Source organism: Notothenia rossii (genome assembly GCF_949606895.1).
Source record: "Notothenia rossii genome assembly, contig: scaffold_206, whole genome shotgun sequence".
NCBI classification, from domain to species: Eukaryota; Metazoa; Chordata; class Actinopteri; order Perciformes; family Nototheniidae; genus Notothenia; species Notothenia rossii.
The window spans coordinates 1-21499 of record NW_027639663.1 but is presented as its reverse complement, the minus strand read 5'-3'; the positions used below and the strand labels follow the sequence as shown (position 1 = coordinate 21499).

The window sequence follows — 21499 nt, the reverse complement described above, 5'->3', positions numbered from 1 at the left end:
CTCATATAATCTATGATGGAAAATGTGTTGCCTCTGTCTGTACAGAGTTTTAACCCTGTCTGTCCAAAACATTGTGGGTAATTTTATTTACTTTTTGCAACATATTTTGGACATATTTTGGAAACTTAACCCTCATCCTATCAACTTGGGTCCCCACAGACCTCAGATTTATATATTGTATTAAAGGGTCAAAAACACCCAGTTGCAGCCTATGCAGTTATAATACATAAAATAGAAAAACTAAATAATCTTGTAATGGAATCACATTTAAAGTACAACACTAAAAGGTTGCATTTTGAAAGAGACAGAAACAAAGCAGTGCCCAGCAATATGCAAAATAACTGTTACTTTGAATAAAATAAATACATATTTCTATTAACTCAGATGATATGAATAAATAATGTAATAATGTTTGAAAAATAAGTTAACGTTTTGCTATGATGGTTGTTTTGAACAGCAGTTTATTCTTCAGTAAGTAGTCCTGGGATGTTATGAGTTATGAGGGGTGTTAAAATAAGTAAATAAACAGCCAATACAGTGCTCAATTTCCCTCACACACTAATGAATACTAAACTCATCTTCCAGGGAGAAGTGTCAGTGACGGTACCTCATGTGATGTATTAACCATTATAAAGGAGGTTGCACCTTTCTCCGCTTAACCTTGCTGACATTACGTAACACCCCACATAATGAAGCGAGCTACTGATAACTTCGGTTCAGGTGCCATAGGTCGCAGTTAATACCTCAGTGCGCTTTCCCAGGATACAGTAGAGGTGAACGGATCAGAGACAGAGACAGTTCAACAAGAATCAGCAACAGTTTTCACAGAGGAGAATATACCAGAAAGGACGCAGCGCCTCGAAGGCTTGTAGGAAAGTAGCAAAACCAATAGCTACTTACCAAAAGGAGACACAACGGATTTTCTGAGTCCAGCGAATTTTAAAAGAAGACACAATGAAGCTGAAGCTTCCAAACCCGGGACTGGATGACCGAATCCCGTCTCATGCGGAACTGGAGAGGATGGAGAAGGAGGAGGCAGGAGACAGGCCCAAATGGGACAACAAAACCCAGTACCTGCTCACCTGTGTGGGCTTCTGCGTGGGACTTGGCAATGTGTGGAGGTTCCCTTACCTGTGTCAGAGCCACGGAGGAGGTAGGCTGATTGTTCTCCTTTATAGTTTCAAGAAAGCAAGCAGTGTGCCTGAATTATTAAAGGATCTTTACGTGCCTTGACCTGTTTTCAGTAAATGAGGATTTTCAAAAACTTGGTCAAAATGTAACCTAGCACCTAACACTCATAACACACAGGGTTTTGTCACACATTAACTGACCCTATTGAATATATATTTTAAGTACAAATCATGTTGAAAGCTTGAAATTAAGTATCTTTTTTATGGTGGGTTAACCTTGTGCACTGTATAAGGTTCTGTAAGAGTTTTACAAATATATATTTTTTAGCAGTAAGCTTCTTTCTTTCTATACTGAGTCTTCCAAAGTTATGAATGAATGAATCTTTAAAATAGTCTACCAACTTATTTTTGGTAATATCAAATGTTGCTTGAATTACTTACGTTTTCTCTCTCAAACTTGATCGCTATATGTAATAGTGATACTCCTATTAATGGTTTATATGGTACCAAAAGTTTATTGGTATCTTTATGGGTACAGTTATTTGCTTACTTTCATTAAAGTTGAAACTGATTAAATGACTCGACTTGTCACATTGTTAACTCATTATAACGATGTCGATATTGAAATTTTAGGAGCATTTATGATCCCCTTTCTTATCCTGCTGGTCCTGGAGGGCATCCCACTGCTGCACCTGGAGTTTGCCATCGGTCAGCGCCTGAGGAAGGGCAGCGTGGGGGTGTGGAGATCGATCCATCCATGCCTGACTGGAGTTGGTGGGTAAAAGAAATTGAAGAAACATGCCCATTAGATTGTGGTGCTCAATGGATGACAGATATGTCGATCTATCAACCGTTCCCAAATTACATTTCTACACAATTACTTAATGGATTTACTCTCAAATTCAGGCATTCATGGTCCCCAGAGGATGAATCCTAGTCAATTTGGTGATCCTTTGACCTCTCTTTTATCATCCCCATGAGGTTAAGATTTGTGGTTGTATTATATACAGTGTGTTTCCATGAACTTTGGCACAGACATGCATGCCACCCCACAGAAAGAATTATGATCACTTTGCTGATCCACACAGATAACTGCTGGTAAAACAAAACAAAAAACACCACAACTCTAATTGGTTCTTTTTGTTATAGGTATTGCATCCTTGCTTGTCTCATTTCTGGTGGGCATGTACTACAACACCATCATGGCCTGGATCATGTGGTATCTCTTCAACTCCTTCCAAAGTCCTTTGCCCTGGAGCCAATGTCCTCTAAATGCTAACAAGACAGGTATGCGTTCATACATCGAGACAACAGTCAGAAATAATCTAAAAAAAGTAACATCTGCTGTAACATGTCCTTCCAAGGCTGCTTGATCTGACCATTGCTGTCTGCTTATCTGGCAGGTCTGGTGGAGGAGTGTGCTCGGAGCACCACTGTTGACTACTTCTGGTACAGAGAGACTCTGAACACTTCAACAGCTATCGATGAGTCAGGAGGTTTACAGTGGTGGATGGTGCTTTCCCTGGTGGCTGCCTGGACTTTGCTTTATGTTTGCTGCATCCGGGGCATCGAGACCACTGGAAAGGTTTGAATAGGACATTACATCTGAGTGTTTGATGCAACATTGATGCCAGCTTATGTGCTTATGTGTTCAATCACATATAAAAAGGTATGTATCAGGATCATATCTTCTTTTTTGTCTTTTCTCAGGCTGTTTACATCACCTCAACTTTGCCATACTTGGTCCTCACCATCTTCCTCATCAGAGGACTGACTCTGAAAGGATCTATAGAGGGGATTAAGTTCCTCTTCATACCAGATGTAAGCACTGCTGTAACGAAAAACATACAATTGTCAGTTTAACTAATATAGTGTAAAAACATTCAAAACAATTTGAATTATTTGATGCATTTGCACCCTTGAGCATCTGTATGAAACCCATCTGCGACCATCTTAGGCGGAACCAGAAGTCATGTCCTGTGTCAAATCAAAATCTAAATATGTTTTACTGAAGCTATGTCACCGTGACACATGATGTGACGTCAATAGCTTATTCGAACTCAAATTCTTTTTTAAACCTAACCAGGTCATTGTGTTGTCTAAACCTAACCAAAATGCTACCAGACACTACTACACAAAAAGGAATGGATATAGCTGGGGTATTCTGCAAAAGTTAAATAATATGACGATTAGAGATGAGATTTCACCGCCCTTGCCAAGTGTTAGGCAAGAAGATATACCTTCATTAGCATTTGACGCTATGAGTAAGTATGTGATGTGATTTAGGCCATTCTTCTCTTATAATTTCCATACTAGCATTGCTGAAAGTCTAGCTTGATTTTGACTTGGTTCAAAATACTTAAAAACATTTCTGAATGTATGTTGTTTAGCAATTAATTAATCGTCCATTCACTTTTTATAATCTCACATGAAGGAGATCTTATTGTGCGTCACATATTAATTATGAACAAAGTCCAGGACAGTAGGTGCGTAGGATTGTTTGCTCACAGTTCAGATATCTAAACAGGACATAATTACTATAGAAATCTTGGCTTAATGAAACGTTTTATTAAGGTGTTTTGTTCTCTCTTTAAGGTAGATGAGTTAATGAATCCATCGACCTGGTTGGATGCTGGTGCTCAAGTTTTCTACTCCTTCTCTTTGGCCTTTGGAGGTCTTATCTCTTTCTCCAGTTACAACTCTATTCAGTGAGTACACTGCCTAAACTAAACATCATATATTGAACCTTCTTACTAACTTCTCCCCTCACATGACCCCATTTTTGCCTTTTAGCAACAACTGTGAGCAAGATGCCGTTCTCATCTCGATCATCAATGGCTGCACCTCTGTGTACTCCGCCACTGTCATCTACTCCATCATCGGCTTTAGGGCCACGGAGAAATTTGACGACTGCACGTCAGAGTAAGTCATTGCAAAACAAGAGCAGCCTTAAGATATATTTAGAACTCACTATATATGTTGCTCTCCCTGAGGTTTCTCCCATGTTCCCCTTTAAACTGTGGGTTTTCTCTGGACCTTTGTACTTGTACGATGTGAGGGTCTAAGGACAGAGGGTGTCCTTTTTGTCATACTGATATTCTGAACAAACTGTGTTGTTGTATTAGCTGTAAAGTGCCTCTACTGTAGGCTATTTTTATTATATGTACAGCGATTTGGCTCGACCAAAAATCGTTTATAAATGTGCTATATAAATACAACTTGATTTGATTTGATTTTGACTTATTAAGACTGCACTTATCTTGCTGTGCTTTTTTCTTTAGCAACATCTTGAAGCTGATGAATGCCTTTAACTATCCTGAAAACAACATCACAGATGGCAACTACGATCAGGTTCTGTCCCATTTCAACCAGACAAATCCAGACATCATTCAAGGATTGCAATTACAGACTTGTGACATGCAGGCTTTCCTCAGTCAGGTCAGTAGATACATAGAATATTTGACATTAGAATATAGACTTTTTTATCTAACCTCAGTGAGTTAACAGAGGGACAATGTTTGAAATATTTGGTGTTCTCCTTCAGGGCGTGGAGGGAACAGGTCTAGCCTTCATCGTGTTCACAGAGGCCATCATCAAAATGCCTGTTTCTCCCATATGGGCTGTCCTCTTCTTTGTCATGCTGTTCTGCCTTGGTCTCTCGACTATGTTTGGGAACATAGAAGGAGTGGTGGTTCCTTTGCAGGATCTCAACATACTGCCTAAATCTATGCCCAAAGAAGTTTTCACTGGTAAATTCCCAAATGTCCTAATAAATATACCATTATTTTTCAATTTGATAGGGTTAGGATTTTGATTGAAGAGCTTTACAGAAAGGTTGAATTCACTTCTTTGTATTGTTTTATTTCAGGTCTGACTTGCTTAATCTCTTGCGCTTGTGGACTGATCTTCACCCAGCAATCTGGAAACTACTGGCTAGCTCTTTTTGACAACTTTGCTGGCTCTATCCCACTGCTGGTCATCGGGTTATGTGAAATGATTGCTGTGATGTACATCTATGGCGTAGATAGGTGAGTATTTGCTTGCATGTCTGGAAGTGTATTTGTATCCAAGCTCTAGCCTCCAAACATGACACCTTAACGAGACCTTTTTTAACATTATATTTTCTTAGCAATGTTTTCCCTAGATCAAATGTTCGTTGTTTAAGGGGTGTCACATGCAGACTTTCCTCTGATCATACGATATTACACGTTTTTCAGATTAAAATTCCCTGACTGAAGTTCTGAGAAATGCCCCAGCGCCTCATTGGTCAGGACTTGTAGCTAGCTCATTTCAAATGTATTGTTTCTCTTTTTCTCTGCCAACAGGAGTTCTTGGCGCAAAGACAACATTTACACTTTGCCCCATGTTTGCAATCAGATTCAAAAATAGCAAATCGAGTTCAGCTGCAAAACTTTATGGCCATGTTGATACTGTTATATCATTAGCGTAATATATTTAGGGGATCGGACCTTGAGATAGTGATTGCAAGTGATGGGCAATTTATGGTGCTATCAGTGGACACGATCAATTATTGTTATTGCCAATGAGGGTATTAAATACTCAGTTAGACAATTCTTTGTGAAGTTGAAACAAAGCAAGAAATGGGTATTGAATTCTGACCTTGGAACAGAGATAAAGAACAGTCCTCATACAGTAGGAGAGATTACAAACTACAGTTTGTCTTAAGATGTAGCGACACTAAGGAATGTTGAAAATAAATGTTTCAATAACATTGTCGATCTATGCAGTAAAAAATGTGGCTTATAAGTAATATTGTTTAATATGTAGAAAATATTGCTTTATTTTCTCCCCTGTTTGTAGTCTTTCTGTTACGTAAGAACAAAAAGTGATTGAAGTAACAGAGTGGAGTTTGTATTTCCTTGTTTAGCTTCAACATGTAAAACACACACAGAGCCCCACAGGCTGCTTCATTTACTCTAACTCATAAAAGTTCAAGGTTATCAACCATGGATGACTTCATACACTCTAAGCTGACATTATGTCTCCCTCTTATTGCTTCCTACAGGTTTAACAAGGACATTGAGTTTATGATCGGCCACAAACCCAATCTTTTCTGGCAGGTGACGTGGAGGGTGGTCAGTCCACTCATTATGGTCGTCATCTTGATTTTCTACTTTGTAACCCAAATCTCTAAGAGTCTCACATATTTGGTGTGGGACCAGGAGGCGGTAAGTTTACTCATCAAAATGCCACTTTTTCCTGTCTTTTCTACATCAACATGTGTCCCCTCTGTAGAAAGAGACTCTGAAAGTTTCAGGGAAAAATATTCTCTCTCTTTTCGTCCTGATCCATTTATATAAAAACCTGTCTGAAAATGAGCTGATCAGATTTTAGCCACTTTGTGATGTCATAACGATGTTTTGACTTGTGTAACCATTAGCCAATCAGCAACCAAGGTAACCCCCCCCCCCCCCCCCCCCGCCACCTTATCACCTGAATCTCCTCCTAGAGCACCATTGTGTTCTTTGTAATCAAATATCTCTCAGAGGGGCGTGGGGAGGGGCTCCTTATTTTTCATCTAAAGTAACAGACAGAGAATCAGCACTTTTGAAACAGGGCTGAAACAGAGGGGATTATGGGTAATGCTGCAATGATCTGTTTGGTGTTTGGAGCCAAACACTTCAGAGACATGTTTTGTATATATCTGAGACCTATTATATATTGATAAAAAACAGTATAATAGGGGACCTTTAAAGATGTTTTTTAAATGTGCTATCTTAAAATAACTTTAAAATTGATGTTATAGAAACCCACCTTTGTAATTTCAGACCTCATACGTTTCTGTACATTTATTTTACTCTTACCATAGGTTGATTTCCCAACCCTTGAAGCACGTCCGTTTCCCTCCTGGATCAACGTCGTCATCTTCATCCTGGCTGGAGTTCCCAGTTTAGCTGTCCCAGTGTTCGCCCTTTACAAATTCATCCAGACTAAATGCTGCAAAAAGGAGGACTACAGTGACGACATGGTGGACACTATCTCTGCCAACGTAGAAATGAATTACAAAATGAAGATGTAGATATCTTTTACTTAAATTGAATAACAAAATATTTAATAGCAACATGAATATGGACTTGTGGTGCTGTTATTTGTGTATTATGCTTCCATACTTTGTCTTTCTCATGGGTTGGTACAATCACAGAAGAGCACTCTAATGACTTCTGACTTTTATCTGTGAAAAGCAGAGGGTGAATCGGAATCTGTAAAATAATATAATTTTGGAGGAAATAATAATTGCTGCTAACTTTTCGTACTACTGTGATATTGGTTTCTGCCAGGCTATATCATGTTTGACCTGTAAGTGGGTGTTGTAAAAAATAAAGGAGTAGTTGGATATGTTGGGTGCCTATTTGCTTTCTTGCTAAGAGTTGGATGAGAAGATGGATACCAGTTTGTGCTCTAAATATAAAATATACAGCTAGTAGCCATTTAGCTTAGCTTAGCTTAGCTTAGCATAGAGGCTCAGGCAAAGGGAAACAGCAAGCCTGGCTATATCCTATTTTCTAAATATTTACAAAGAAAGAAGCAGTTGAGACTGGCTAGCTATGTCCCTGTTTCCACGTTTTAAACAAGGCTAAGCTTAGCTGCTATTGGCTGTAGCTATTCACATTTAGCAAACATGATGGTTTTCAAATCTAACTCTCAGTGCCCAAAAAGGTCTAGCTACTCTTTGGATAAATGTGAGTTTACTTAATCTAATTGTCTAATATACAAATTATAATGTGTTATGTTAGAATGTAAACAATATGTAGGTATGTTTTAGATATTTAAAGCGAAATGGCAAAAGAGCTTTTTATAACACTGTTGTCTTGTTGTACTTATTGTAGAGGGCTACTGTAAAGCATTTTTAAGTTTCAGTTTATTACTGCACTTAAACTGCCATAAACTGTTGGGTTATGATCTGTTAATAATCCTCTCAGCAGTTGAGACTTAAGAGAATTGATATGCTATTAAAATAAATCATGCAGAACTTCATGAGTTTACAGACGCTCTTAAGGATCCTCCTGGCAACAGCTGTAACAAATGAAATCTCTTTTTTGATATTGTCTATTTACATCGACAATGAGTGTAAATAAAGCACTTAAAAATAAAGACTGGATTAACAAATTATCAAAGTATTTGAATGATCTTTTCTCACCTGTAATATAAACAATCATTGTTTTAAATCTTGCAGAATGGCATGAAATGTTGGACATTTGAAATGTACATATTACTTAAAAGTACATAAAGCTCAAAGTAGAAAGAATGAACTCACTTGCTAATTTATGGCCAACAACAGATAAAGTAAAAGATCATAAACCTGTTTCAACATTGCTACGTGCTACTGTGTATCACATGCACCCCAACCACTCACAAATGCTTCGAACACAGTAGACTCTACTTCTCTGGTTCAGTGCACATGTGGTAAGCATGAGGCTGGTACTTCCTAACCCCGGACTGGATCTCCGGATCCCTAGCTATGAGGATCTGGACAGGATGGATAAGGAGGAGGATGACAGGCCCAAGTGGGACAACAAAGCCCAGTACATCTTAACCTGTGTGGGCTTCTGCATTGGGCTCGGCAACGTGTGGCGATTCCCTTACTTGTGTCAAAGTCATGGAGGAGGTAAGACCGAAAGCTGTGGAATTAATGTTTGACAGATTAGAGAGGGGGAAAAGGTACCGAGGGTCAATTTATTTGGATATAAAGGGAACAAAAGGCATTGTTCGATGTATCTGTGTTTATCCGATAAGTTAACAATATAATTCAAACAAAATAAATGGTCCTGCAAAAGGCTACCAACCTAAAGCTAAAAGGAAAGTTAAATATATAAGAAATTCACAGAAGACTAAGTGTCCTAAGGCTCCTTCAAGTTGCTGTACATTAATGATTCTCAAAAGTAAGATGCCTTCGGTAGAAAGACCTTTGGCCTGAGCTAAAGACAGAGCTCTTTATTGGCTTGAGTTGAAAATGAATGCTAAGAATTCCTTCATACTGCATACATCTGTGTGTACGTGTTTTTGTTTTCAAAAGTGTAGTGTTAAAAGGTTCACTGTTAGACACAGGAAGTGGGACAGGTTTCAAAGACATGTATACGCTTAAAGTAGAAGCAGCTTTACAGCAAAGGGAAAACAATCTTTATGGATTTAAATCAATATTATACTTTAATCTGCTGTAAGTGTTTAATGTGTTAAAGTCATACACTTATTGCATCTCATAACAACAAATGTGTAGCCTGAAACAAGTATTCTGTAGTTAATACCTAACTTCTGTTAAACATTTATATACATGTCACATTTCAACCTATAGAAGGCCCATAAGGATGTTGTTATCAGCAACACTCTACTTACACAGGCATAATACCTGGACATGCAGCAGATATATGGATAGTGATATGGGCCATACACTTTTATTAATCAGACAACTTGAACTTAATTTAGCCTAAACAACAAATCAATCAAATCGCACCAATCCAAAGTTTAAGCATGACAATAGAAAAATCTGCATTGGCATAAAATAAAAATGTGCCTGCACTCAAGCTGCTCTTCATGCATATTATCATCAATGTCCTACCTCCCAATCACGTGAAATGTTTTAGGTGCCTTTCTGATTCCCTACCTGATCCTGATGGTGCTGGAAGGAATGCCTCTCTTGTTGCTGGAGTTTGCCATTGGTCAGCGTCTCAGGAAAGGCAGTGTAGGAGTGTGGAGGTCCATCAACCCTTATCTGACAGGTGTTGGTAAGTTTATAAACAACACACAAGTTATCAACAAGCATTTGGCTTCCTGGGAGAATCATAATTAATGATGTTGTCTCTTAGGTATAGCATCAATGCTGGTGTCCTTATTGGTTGGACTTTATTACAACACCCTAGTAGCCTGGATCATTTGGTATCTTTTCAATTCTTTTCAAAACCCGCTGCCTTGGACCCAGTGTCCTCTTAATGAAAATGGGACAGGTGTGTATACATACAGTTTCAGCCCCACATAATGCACACAGAGAGCATCCACAATTCATAATTGTTTTTGTATTTGTTGCCCCTATAGGATTTGTAGCAGAGTGTGAACAGAGCTCCACTGTTGATTATTATTTCTACCGAGTGACTTTGAGTAGTACCGCCTCTATAGCTGACTCTGGAGGAATCAACTGGCCCATAGTGCTGTGCCTGTTAACTGCCTGGACAATTGTGGCAATCTGCTGCATACGGGGAATCAGCACAGCAGGCAAGGTTTGTTGAACTTAAAGAAAGTCAAACTGTAAACAAGTCCCATCTACTCCACTACTTTCAGAACTTTTGCCAAATATCAATAATTCCATGTTTCCTTGTCGTTGACATCAGGCAGTGTACGTCACAGCCATCTTGCCTTACATAGTACTGGGCATCTTCCTGATCAGAGGACTGACTCTAAAAGGTGCCATGACTGGACTCAAGTTCCTCTTTACACCAGACGTATGTTTCAAATCTTCATAGGAACGTTGAATCTCATAACTCAGAGGCGCATTCAAATGTGTGCCTCTCCTTTGCAGGTGAATGAGTTGATCAAACCATCCACTTGGCTGGATGCAGGTGCCCAGGTCTTTTATGCCTTTGGTTTGGGGTGGGGAGGCCTCATCTCCTTTTCAAGCTACAACCCTGTTCAGTAAGACACATTTAAAGCACATGTGATGATTCTTAATTTCAAGTTCAAGTCTCATTTTGCACACTTTGATTGAACCGAAGCTAATGTATTTATTTTTGCTTATTTCCTTTCCCAAGCAACAACTGCGTGCAAGATGCTGTGATCCTGTCGGTCGTGACTAGCCTCACCTCAGTGTATGCCGCAGCAGTTACTTACTCCATCATTGGCTTCAGAGCAACTGAAAAATATGATACCTGTATCAGTGAGTGAGTAGTCAGTCACATGCCTCGGTTTCAATGTTTTTATAAATGAGAAGTCCTACACGTATATTCTACCTTGCTTTTACTTTGAAGCCGTCACAATTGTATCGGTTAGATTGTGGGCATTTGAGTCACAAAAGGTAAGGGTCCCTTTACACTTGTAGTATGGACTCTTCACTTTACTAGTTGACATCTAAATAATGTAGTAAAATAGACAAATCTGAATTAATCTTCTCATGTACAATACAAATGTGCTAATCTGTGACTTCTATTCCTATAGTAACATCATGAAATTATTAAATACATTTGAGCTCCCTGAAGACAACATCACCACAAGCAACTATGAGGAGTCCTTTAATAGTCTCAACAGCTTTTATCCTGATATAGTTCTTGGATTGGACATCAAAACTTGTGACATGCAGACACTTCTTAGTGAGGTGACTATATTGATGAATGTCGGCCATATTGCCAGTTATTTGCTCCTACCTGCATTATGACTTCCTTGTGTTTGTGCAGGGAGTGGAGGGAACAGGTCTGGCCTTCATCGTGTTCACAGAAGCGATAACCAAGATGCCTGGTTCTCAAATCTGGTCCGTACTCCTTTTCGTCATGCTTTTCAGCTTAGGCCTCTCGACCCTGTTTGGCAACATTGAAGGAGTGGTGGTCCCATTGAAAGATCTGAATGTATTCCCTAAAAATTGGCCCCATGAAGTACTGACAGGTAACTTGGTTTCAAAGATTTGTTTTCCATCTTCGATAAAACACTTTTGGTATTCGTCCCTGGTTTACGTTTTAACACAAGCTTGTGTATGTTTGTTTCAGGTTTAACATGTGCCATAGCCTTCATCATCTGTCTCCTGTTTGCCCAGAATTCAGGGCTTTATTGGGTAACTCTCTTTGACAACTTTGCTGGATCTGTTCCACTCCTGACCATTGGATTGTTTGAGATGATAGCTGTTGTATACATCTACGGCATTGATAGGTCAGTGATTCAACATATTCTAGCACATAGAGTTTATTTATGTTTGGTTAATCATCTGGAAAATAACCATGATGCATATTAGTAGCATTATGCTGTGCCAGTTATTAAACTGAAATGGATGGAGGTGGGTAAACGAAATCCAATAATACAGGCTTGATTTCATGACTCATTTCAAAACTAACTAAAACCCTCTTATGTGGCAGGTTCAATGAGGACTTTGAGTTCATGGTTGGATACAAGCCCTCTATCTTTTGGCAGATTTCATGGAGGTTCACCAGTCCTCTAATTGTGCTGGTTATTTTAGTTTTCTACCTGGTGACACAAGTCCAAGAAGCGCTCACGTACTCAGTTTGGGATCCCGACTCTGTAAGTAGACAAGTTCTGTGATCAGCCACCATGCATGCTCAATATCTTCAAGTAAATGTTGTTTCTCAATGATACAGTATATCATAATCAAACTGACTTTGGTCAATCATACTTAGGTAATTTGGATATTCACCAGATGGGCTAAATCATAATGTTTTGTGAATAACAGGAGAAGTTCCCGTCTCTGGCTTCAGTACCCTACCCTTCTTGGATATACGTGATCATCTTTCTGTTGGCAGGAGTTCCCAGTCTGGCAGTGCCTGCGTATGCATTATGTAGATTTGTCTTTGTTTGCTGCAAGAAAACAAATTCATAAAACACTGTTTTAAAGTCAGATGTTTCAGAATAGAACAAAATGTACGATTTTTAAAAATGTTTTATTGATGCACATCAATAAAGTACTTATTTGTGACCATGCTTTGCACAAATATACTTACCTACTGCTCATTTCATTTCTTGTTGTATTAAAAATGACTAGGACAGCAGTTTTATTGGTGGTATGGTCAGTAGAAATAACAGAAGAGAAAAGGGTGGTCTTTCAAAGCATTAGCTATTTTCTGTCAGTTTTAGAAAAGATAGGCAAAAGGTGTAGAGCAGCAAATTGGCCACGAGAGGGAGACTTCACACTGACAGAGCAGGTTGTGTAAGGTCAGCTGATCCAACAAAGCACAGCATACTGTAAGGAAAAGTACTTAAAACTGTGTAAATAAACCACTATTACTGCAATAATAAAACCTCTATTCAAACCTTTACCGGTGTATGGTATAGTTCATTCAATCAAACATTATTTGATGTTGCTAAACTATAGTTCTTCCCTTTTTAGTAGTAAGCACATGCAAACTGAGATGGAATGATGTTTGTAGTGTTCATACAGTACACTAACAATAATTAACTTAATGAATTAATAATAATAACAAAAATGGTATGGATGCATTCTCCATCCATTTGAACATTGCTCCTTGATCGAAGGCCAGACTATTATCCTTTAATGATTCACACAGTGGCGTCGCCTGGCCTGTTTTTTCTGAAGCCCCGTACAATTCCCCCTCAATAAGATAATCAGGGCGTGCACATAACTGGTACGCAGGTACGCAAATCTGAATTGCGTAACGTCACTTGTGCCACTACGCGCCTTTGCGTACCTCAAAACAAAACACATTTCGTCTACACGTGTTTCTTGTCAACACTCAGTGGAGTAAACTACGAGACATGTAAAAACAAACAAAGACATAAGCAGCTACGTTGCCGTTTCGCTCACTGCAAAAATTGTTCGGACTTTCTATGACTGATTGACCTGGGTGCTGGCCGAGCCGCGCAGGACATAACCAACGGACCTCCCAGATGTTAAAATCAGAAATATCGGGGGGGGGGGGGGGGGGGTTTAGAACAAAATAGATTTCTTTCTCCTCAGAATTCTAATTATTATGTTTTTCTATTTCACTGGCCCCACCATTGTAACCACTATAAGCCCCTCGTCAAACATGTACCCCAATAACAAAGAAAATGAACGAATAACATGCAATGGTAATTTATTTACACACCAGATTCTAATTGAACGAGTTCTTCCTCATTTTCCTCCTCGACATATGTCACGGCTTCCTTCCTTCCTTGATTTCTATCCAAGCCACCTAGATGCCTTAATCGGACATTTCTAATTCGTGTTCCTTCCATACGATTTGTTTTACTCAGTTTGGATGCCTTGCTTGGCCCCCAGTGGTGTGTGTTGTTATTGCGTTTACTCAAAAAAACAAGTCTCTCCTGATTGAAACAAAGGCAGTTGGTAATGTTTAATACTGAAGACAAACAGAACAAGCTATTAATCGGAAGAGAACACAAATCACAACCAACATCCATCCGTATCTTAACACCTTTTCCAAAAACAGGGAGAATTTAACACGTGAGAATATGTTACATGATATAATTGGAACTGGGATTCATGCTGTGACACAGTTAGCATATTAGCATCAGCATCCATCTTCAAGCACAAACTAAAAACTCATTATTGCCAGGCTTGGGTATAAATGGGTCGGAGATAACTTATAATAAAAATACAATAAACAACAAAAGGATTAAGATTTTCATTTCAGAGATAAAAATCCCCCCCCCCATGCTGTGGTTCATTATGTGGCGTAGCGCTTGGTCCACTGCTTGGCTATCCGGTCGTGCTCCACTCTGTTGGTGGTGAACTGTGTGGCAATGCTTCCCACCAGAGGGTCGGCTGAGAACACAAACAACACCTCACGATTATAAACAGGAAGTAACAATGTGTGTGAGTGAGTGAGTAGCTACTTTAAATGTAGTAGAATGGAGAGAGTGTGTGTGTGTGTGTGTGTGTGTGTGTGTGTGTGTGTGTGTGTGTGTGTGTGTGTGTGTGTGTGTGTGTGTGTGTGTGTGTGTGTGTGTGTGTCACCAGGGTTGCAGTCAGTGAGCAGTATGTGCTAGGGATGTGCATCTCCATCACTGAGGCCGATGCGATGCGCATCTCGATACGTTGCCACGATACGATACATTAACGATACCTTTGAAACACCAGGCGATGCGATACGATACGATTCACCCCTGTTGCGATACAGTTCGATACAATTTGATTCAACATTATGCGATTCGGGGCGATACGATGCGATTCAACACGATGCAAAAATAATGATACTTCAATATGGTACGACAGAGGATTTTTGTTTTATTCCTTATGCAGCAAATCATACATTAACAAAAAAGTGCTTTACATATTTGGTACTGCACATCCCATCATGCCGTTTATTTTTTTACCTTTAAAAGCTCTCCAGAGTACAATTGTATAACACCTCACAGTTAAACAATGTAAGGATGCATTGCTCATGATTAACAATGTGCAAATAACAGCTACAATAGAGCAATGCCCATACAGCTGCCAGCCTGATGTGCTTAACACTCAGAGGCTAACTCACCAGTGAGCAGAAAGCAGTGGTTTCTATCTGAACAATAAAGAAAACAAATAACCTTTCACAAACAGGTATTTCATAACTGCTTACAGTAAGGAAGACATTTAAATTATTATTGGCCGTCACAGGCTGCTGTAAGCTAAACACCTCTCTCTGACAGAACACCTCACTGAGTGATTTAACTCATATGTCTCACTTTCAGGTTTCTCTTTTCAGCCGCAGACCCCATGTCGCCTCTTTATGTGCGTCGCTAAGTTCCTCGTACTACTTGTGTACTTTAAAGCGGCTCGGCATCGTTAACAATTTGCGAGTGATTTTTCAAGTTGACCGTCTGTAGTAAATAGTGCCGCGCACATATACCATCAGGACGTTACTGATGGGGTGCGGCTGCGGAGTGATACTGTGTGTATGCAAGTCCGCATCTAGGACTGATCTATTTATCATGGCTGTAGACCTGTTAAGTAATAAAGATACCTCATACAAAGGTCTACGGATACCTTATTACTCTCCATGACCTGCGGTCAACTATATAGCATAAATGACTATTACACCGTCTTTCTTGAACAATCCGAAGTGTTGCCAAACGTTTGATTTGTAGGTATTTGTCGGTGCGCTGTGTTTCTCTTTCTCCTCAACTTCCGTGTGTGTTGATAACTGAGACTCTCGTTCTCCGTAGTGGCGAAGCAAATATCAAAGATCGACTCTGCTGAACGTTGACAAGATAAGGGGATTTTATATGAATGAATCGGTTTTTTACCGATGCAAAGACGCTACGCAATCGATGCATCGCGAGTTCAACCCAAACTGTAGCCGATGTGCACTCTTTCAACCGGTGCACTCGCATCTTGAACGTTTATGCCGGTGCACCGATGCGAATCGGTGAATCTTAACATCTCTAGTATGTGCATATGTGTGTATGTGAGAGTGAGTATGTTTGTCTCACCAGAATTGCAGTCAGTGAGCACAGTGTGTGTGTGTGTGTGTGTGTGTGTGTGTGTGTGTGTGTGTGTGTGTGTGTGTGTGTGTGTGTGTGTGTGTGTGTGTGTGTGTGTGTGTCTCTCACCAGGGTTGCAGTCAGTGAGCAGGGAGCAGATGGACAGCAGCACCTTGGAGATGGTGAGAGCAGGACTCCAGTTGTCCTTCAGGATGTCCAGACAGATCACACCCTGACTGTTGATGTTGCAGTGGTAGATCCTGGTGCGGAAGGTCACCTACACACACACAACATATATATATATTTACAAGACTCTCTTAAGCTAAACTCAAACTCTAATGACCGTTGCATTGTAAACTTTGGCATTCCAGTCAAATTTAAATGTATATCAAACCCATGAAGGTCAAATGTAATTTATTTCTGACACGTCCTTCACTTTAATCCAACACAAATGCACTTATAGACATGTAGTTATTAAATAAATTAAATATATACTGAATGTCAGAAGATTGGACGATGATTAAGAAAAGCTTTCAGGTCAGATTTTATGAGGTGTTTAATTTTGGATATATGGGAAGTCAAAGTCAAAATTTGTTTTGGAATTTTTACAACATACAAAAACAAATCCATACAGCATGAATAAAACAAAAAGGAACATGCTTTATCGTATGCCTAAATCCATTTAAATTAATCAATTTATATAATATAACAGAGGAACCCAGGGAATAAAGAGGACCCATTACAAACTGCTGATTGGCCTTAAATGTCAAACTGCTTTGCTGCCCTCTAGTGGAGAATATGAAGTATGAAAGTGACACCTCTGAAATAGAGACATCTGTCAAAATGCTTCGCTGCAAGCCAACAATACTTCTGCTCTCACCTTGGGAGGTTTGAAGGGGTAGTCTGGTGTGAAGGCGATGTCGAGGAAGAACACCCCCCCCTCGTACGCGGAGCCGGGGGGGCCGAGGATGGTGGACCTCCACTCGTAGATGTTGTCTCCTTTAGGACCAGCACTGTCAGGAAACAGGGAACATTAAGGCTTTCAAAGAGGCTCTGTTTTTGGAGGGTTTCCCTTTTCTGTTGTGTGTTTGTTTTTGTGCATGTAAATGGTCTGCAAAGGCTCAAATCCCCAAGTTCTGGAATGTGATGACATCAGTATGTAAAACTTGCGCTCCTATTGGCTAGCGTATGTCCCAGTAGACAGGGGTGTCAAACTCAAATACACAGTGGGCCAAAATAAAAAAAATGGGTACTAGTCGAGGGCCGGACTGGTTCAATGTTTATTGCAGAACGTATTGAAATGAATTTATTGCACATATTAAACCTGGAACTAACAAAGCTCAAATTATTGCCTATAAAAACAACATTAAACATTAAATAATCAGTTGTATTCATTTCTTATGGCTCTATCTGCAGCTTTTCCAAAGTAATTTCTTATGATTGCATTTTCCCACAGGCCAACAACAGCTTCTAAAAAACTATTTCCCTCAAAGAAAAAAAACAAACATGCCCTGTTGTCGTGAGAGAAAAAGTACAGAAGGAAACATCCATTGAAACTCAGTGTGCTGCTCTGTGATGCTAGTTCAAGCAGATACTTGGCATCTCATCTTGGGTGCAAGTTCATCAATGTTTGGGGTCAGGCTCTGAGGAAACCCTCAGGATTGAGTGAAGGTGTGCGTGCAATATACCGGCGGGCCAGATCTAATAGTAATTAGAAATTATCCTGTGGGCCGAAATTAAACCCACCACGGGCCTGATTTGGCCCCCGGGCCTTGAGTTTGACACATGTGCGAGTCGAGGCACTGCATACACCTGAACATCAGCAGGAGAGGACTCTTTAAAGTAGAGACACTACATACTGATATACACCTGAACATCAGCAGGAGAGGACTCTTTAAAGTAGAGACACTACATACTGATATACACCTGAACATCAGCAGGAGAGGACTCTTTAAAGTAGAGACACTACTGATATACACCTGAACATGAGCAGGAGAGGACTCTTTAAAGTAGAGACACTACATACTGATATACACCTGAACATCAGCAGGACAGGACTCTTTAAAGTAGAGACACTACATACTGATATACACCTGAACATCAGCAGGAGAGGACTCTTTAAAGTAGAGACACTACATACTGATATACACCTGAACATCAGCAGGAGAGGACTCTTTAAAGTAGAGACACTACATACTGATATACACCTGAACATCAGCAGGAGAGGACTCTTTAAAGTAGAGACACTACATACTGATATACACCTGAACATCAGCAGGAGAGGACTCTTTAAAGCAAGACGAGGAACTAAATGCTGGTGGCATCATTATTCTACACTCCAATTCATTGTGCAATCATATTTCAACCCATATTTCACACAGCCTCCACCTCCTGGCTGTAGACCCTCAGCCTGAGGAGGCTAACCAGATTTTAATTCTCATTTTATTTCCGTTTATCCTCCACATACTGAGGCTTATTCTGGTTCAGCACTCAAAATCTGCTAAATGACTCCATCAGCACCATCTTTCTAAATGTGTTGCAGTCAAAACTCCAGTCCAAGTCATATTGGTAATTCATTAAAAACAATAAAAAGCAATCGCCCGTGTGAGTCATTATGTGAGCACGGTGAGGGTGATAAAAGAAAAGATCATTAGGAGATAAAACTGAACAGAGTCAACACCAGCTTCTGCTAACACTAGAGATATTCTCACACAATTTCCTGCTCGATGATGCGCTCCAAACTTCACTTTGCAGTTTCAATTAAATGATAAGCAGGACTCTTATTCAGATACAAATAAAGACTGAATTGCACAAGCAAAACACAGTGTGTAAATAAGGAGACAATCTATTATTCAGTTATTCTGCACAGCGCTTCTGTGATCAGTGGTTTCTGTGATCAGTGGTTTCTGTGTGTGTGGTTTGTAATAACAGAAGAAGGAAATGTCAGGACGTAATCTCACAAACAAACAGTCTGAATCTGCACTTATCCCTAATTAACGCTTCACACTGATAAGGAAATCCTCACTTTTACACTGGACAGACTGTAGGGTTTTCACTAAGCCAAAAGCCAGACAGGACATGTAGACTTTGTTTCAATAGTGGCCGAAACAAGATGATGGAAATGAACTGATGTGCTTTAAAAATATAACACACATCCCTTTGTATTAAATCTGAATTCCTGTACAAGAATACAGACTGATGTTCCTCTGACTGACATTCAGACGACATTTTATATCCGTCTCATTCACTTCAGTATCACACACACACACACACACACACACACACACACACACACACACACACACACACACACCCACACACACACACACACACACACACACACACACACACACACACACCACACACACACACACACACACACACACACACACACACACACACACACACACACACACACACACACACACACACACACACACACACACACACACACACACCAAGAAGAGCGCTGACATTCAGCAGTTTCATTTTTGCTGAGCTTTACCTTTCTAACAATAACACAGAGTTTTACCAAATCTGACTCCTGCAGCAGCAGAGGAGGACAAAAGATATTAAAGAGGACATGTGATTATCTTTTTCAGGTGTATATCAGTATGTAGTGTCTCTACTTTAAAGAGTCCTCTCCTGTTGATGTTCAGGTGTATATCAGTATGTAGTGTCTCTACTTTAAAGAGTCCTCTCCTGCTGATGTTCAGGTGTATATCAGTATGTAGTGTCTCTACTTTAAAGAGTTCTCTCCTGCTGATGTTCAGGTGTATATCAGTATGTAGTGTCTCTACTTTAAAGAGTTCTCTCCTGCTGATGTTCAGGTGTATATCAGTATGTAGTGTCTCTACTTTAAAGAGTCCTCTCCTGCTGATGTTCAGGTGTATATCAGTATGTAGTGTCTCTACTGGGACATGTCTCCATGCTTTAATGTTCAAAAAGCTCTTTATTTGTCTCATACTGCCTGTGCTGCAGCACCTCTTTTCACCCTCTGTCTGAAACCAGAGCCCAGTCTGCTCTGATTGGTTAGCTGGCCGACTGTTGTGATTGGTCAACCGCTTAGAGAGGTTCCGCCCCTTAGCCTATCACGTACAATGTGTCCAAGAGTCAGAGGTTCTGACTTCACGGTCAAGTTGCATAGTACTAGTACATACTACTGTGTTCAAGAAGTCGACAAAGGAGTTTGTGAGGGGCTGTCTTCAACCTGGCACCACACGAAGATTACTTTGCATTCATTTCTCATAACATAATTAATGTACACACACACACACACACACACACACACACACACACACACACACACACACACCACACACACACACACACACACACACACACACACACACACACACACACACACACACACACACACACACACACACACCACACACACACACACACACACACACACACACACACACACACACACACACACACACACACACACACACACACACACACACACACACACACCTGCAGTTTGGTGGTGGATCCAATGTAATGTCAGCCAACTCCTTCTGGATTCTTCCTTCTGGATTCTGCAAAAATAAAACACATGCATTAAATGCTAAACTCTTAACAAATGCTGTGAATGAAATATGGGAAAAGGATGCTTTGCAACAAATGTACTGATTGTTAAAGAAAAGAAAACGTTTTGCTTCTCTGTGATCTAGTACGAAACACGCCTACAAATGCTCACTACATGTCTCCATACTAAAATGAACAAAAAGCTCTTTATTGTTCTCACACTGCCTGTGCTGTAGCCTTTGCAGACTGTTTACATGCACACAAACCTATTTAACACAATACAGGAAAGGGAAACCCCCAAAAATCAGAATAGGGCCTCTTTAAAAAAAAACTAAAAGGCTGAAAATCAAGCCTGGAAATAAGTGGCAGAATATCAAAACGTGTGCTCCTCCTGAAAAACAGCCCACCTCTTGGCACTGGTGCAGAGGAGTTTGGAGGACTTGTTCATGCTGGCTTTGCTTTCTCGTTTCTTCGGTGTGTTTGAGTCCTGATGATGTGTTGACGATGAAGAGGAGGAAGAGTTGGTGCTGGAACGCGAATCTTCATCCGACATAACGAGCCTGGGGAACAAGCACAAACAAGAGATGTAGAAAAAGACAAACCACCTTTACCCCAAACCCCATTAAAAAAACGGGCATCTCACTTTAAAGCCCTGCTTAAGGGGGAATGATTAAAGCTTGACCAACACTTGAGGTGAAGTGGCACTCAAGAATTTCGGCATGTCTCCAATACAATAATACTTCAATTAAAAA

The 21499-nt window shown here is 40.0% G+C and overlaps 3 protein-coding genes across 3 annotated transcripts; 2 read left to right on the top strand and 1 right to left on the bottom strand.

Annotated features, from left to right (window-relative positions):
- The first annotated feature begins 250 nt into the window (after window positions 1-250).
- On the top strand, window positions 251-7485 carry LOC307027541 (sodium-dependent neutral amino acid transporter B(0)AT1-like). Its single transcript, XM_079695814.1, has 12 exons — window positions 251-1153; window positions 1764-1904; window positions 2280-2417; window positions 2534-2715; window positions 2841-2951; window positions 3726-3838; window positions 3924-4052; window positions 4412-4568; window positions 4675-4879; window positions 4999-5158; window positions 6157-6319; window positions 6961-7485. Exons 1-12 carry the CDS (start codon window positions 955-957, stop codon window positions 7168-7170), a joined length of 1908 nt encoding a protein of 635 aa, XP_079551940.1. The 5' UTR covers window positions 251-954; the 3' UTR covers window positions 7171-7485.
- Window positions 7486-8475: 990 nt separating this feature from the next.
- On the top strand, window positions 8476-13088 carry LOC307027543 (sodium-dependent neutral amino acid transporter B(0)AT1-like). The gene is made up of 12 exons (XM_079695816.1): window positions 8476-8757; window positions 9731-9871; window positions 9953-10090; window positions 10179-10360; window positions 10472-10582; window positions 10660-10772; window positions 10889-11017; window positions 11292-11448; window positions 11528-11732; window positions 11834-11993; window positions 12197-12359; window positions 12529-13088. The coding sequence occupies exons 1-12, from the start codon at window positions 8562-8564 to the stop codon at window positions 12673-12675; spliced, it is 1842 nt and encodes a 613-aa protein (XP_079551942.1). The 5' UTR covers window positions 8476-8561; the 3' UTR covers window positions 12676-13088.
- A 1029-nt stretch (window positions 13089-14117) lies between these two features.
- LOC307027545 (ubiquitin-conjugating enzyme E2 E1-like) lies at window positions 14118-21377 on the bottom strand. Its single transcript, XM_079695817.1, has 5 exons — window positions 21155-21377; window positions 20694-20744; window positions 17095-17227; window positions 16344-16491; window positions 14118-14577 (listed from the first exon to the last, which is right to left on the bottom strand). The coding sequence occupies exons 1-5, from the start codon at window positions 21298-21300 to the stop codon at window positions 14480-14482; spliced, it is 576 nt and encodes a 191-aa protein (XP_079551943.1). The 5' UTR covers window positions 21301-21377; the 3' UTR covers window positions 14118-14479.
- Between the last annotated feature and the right edge of the window lie 122 nt (window positions 21378-21499).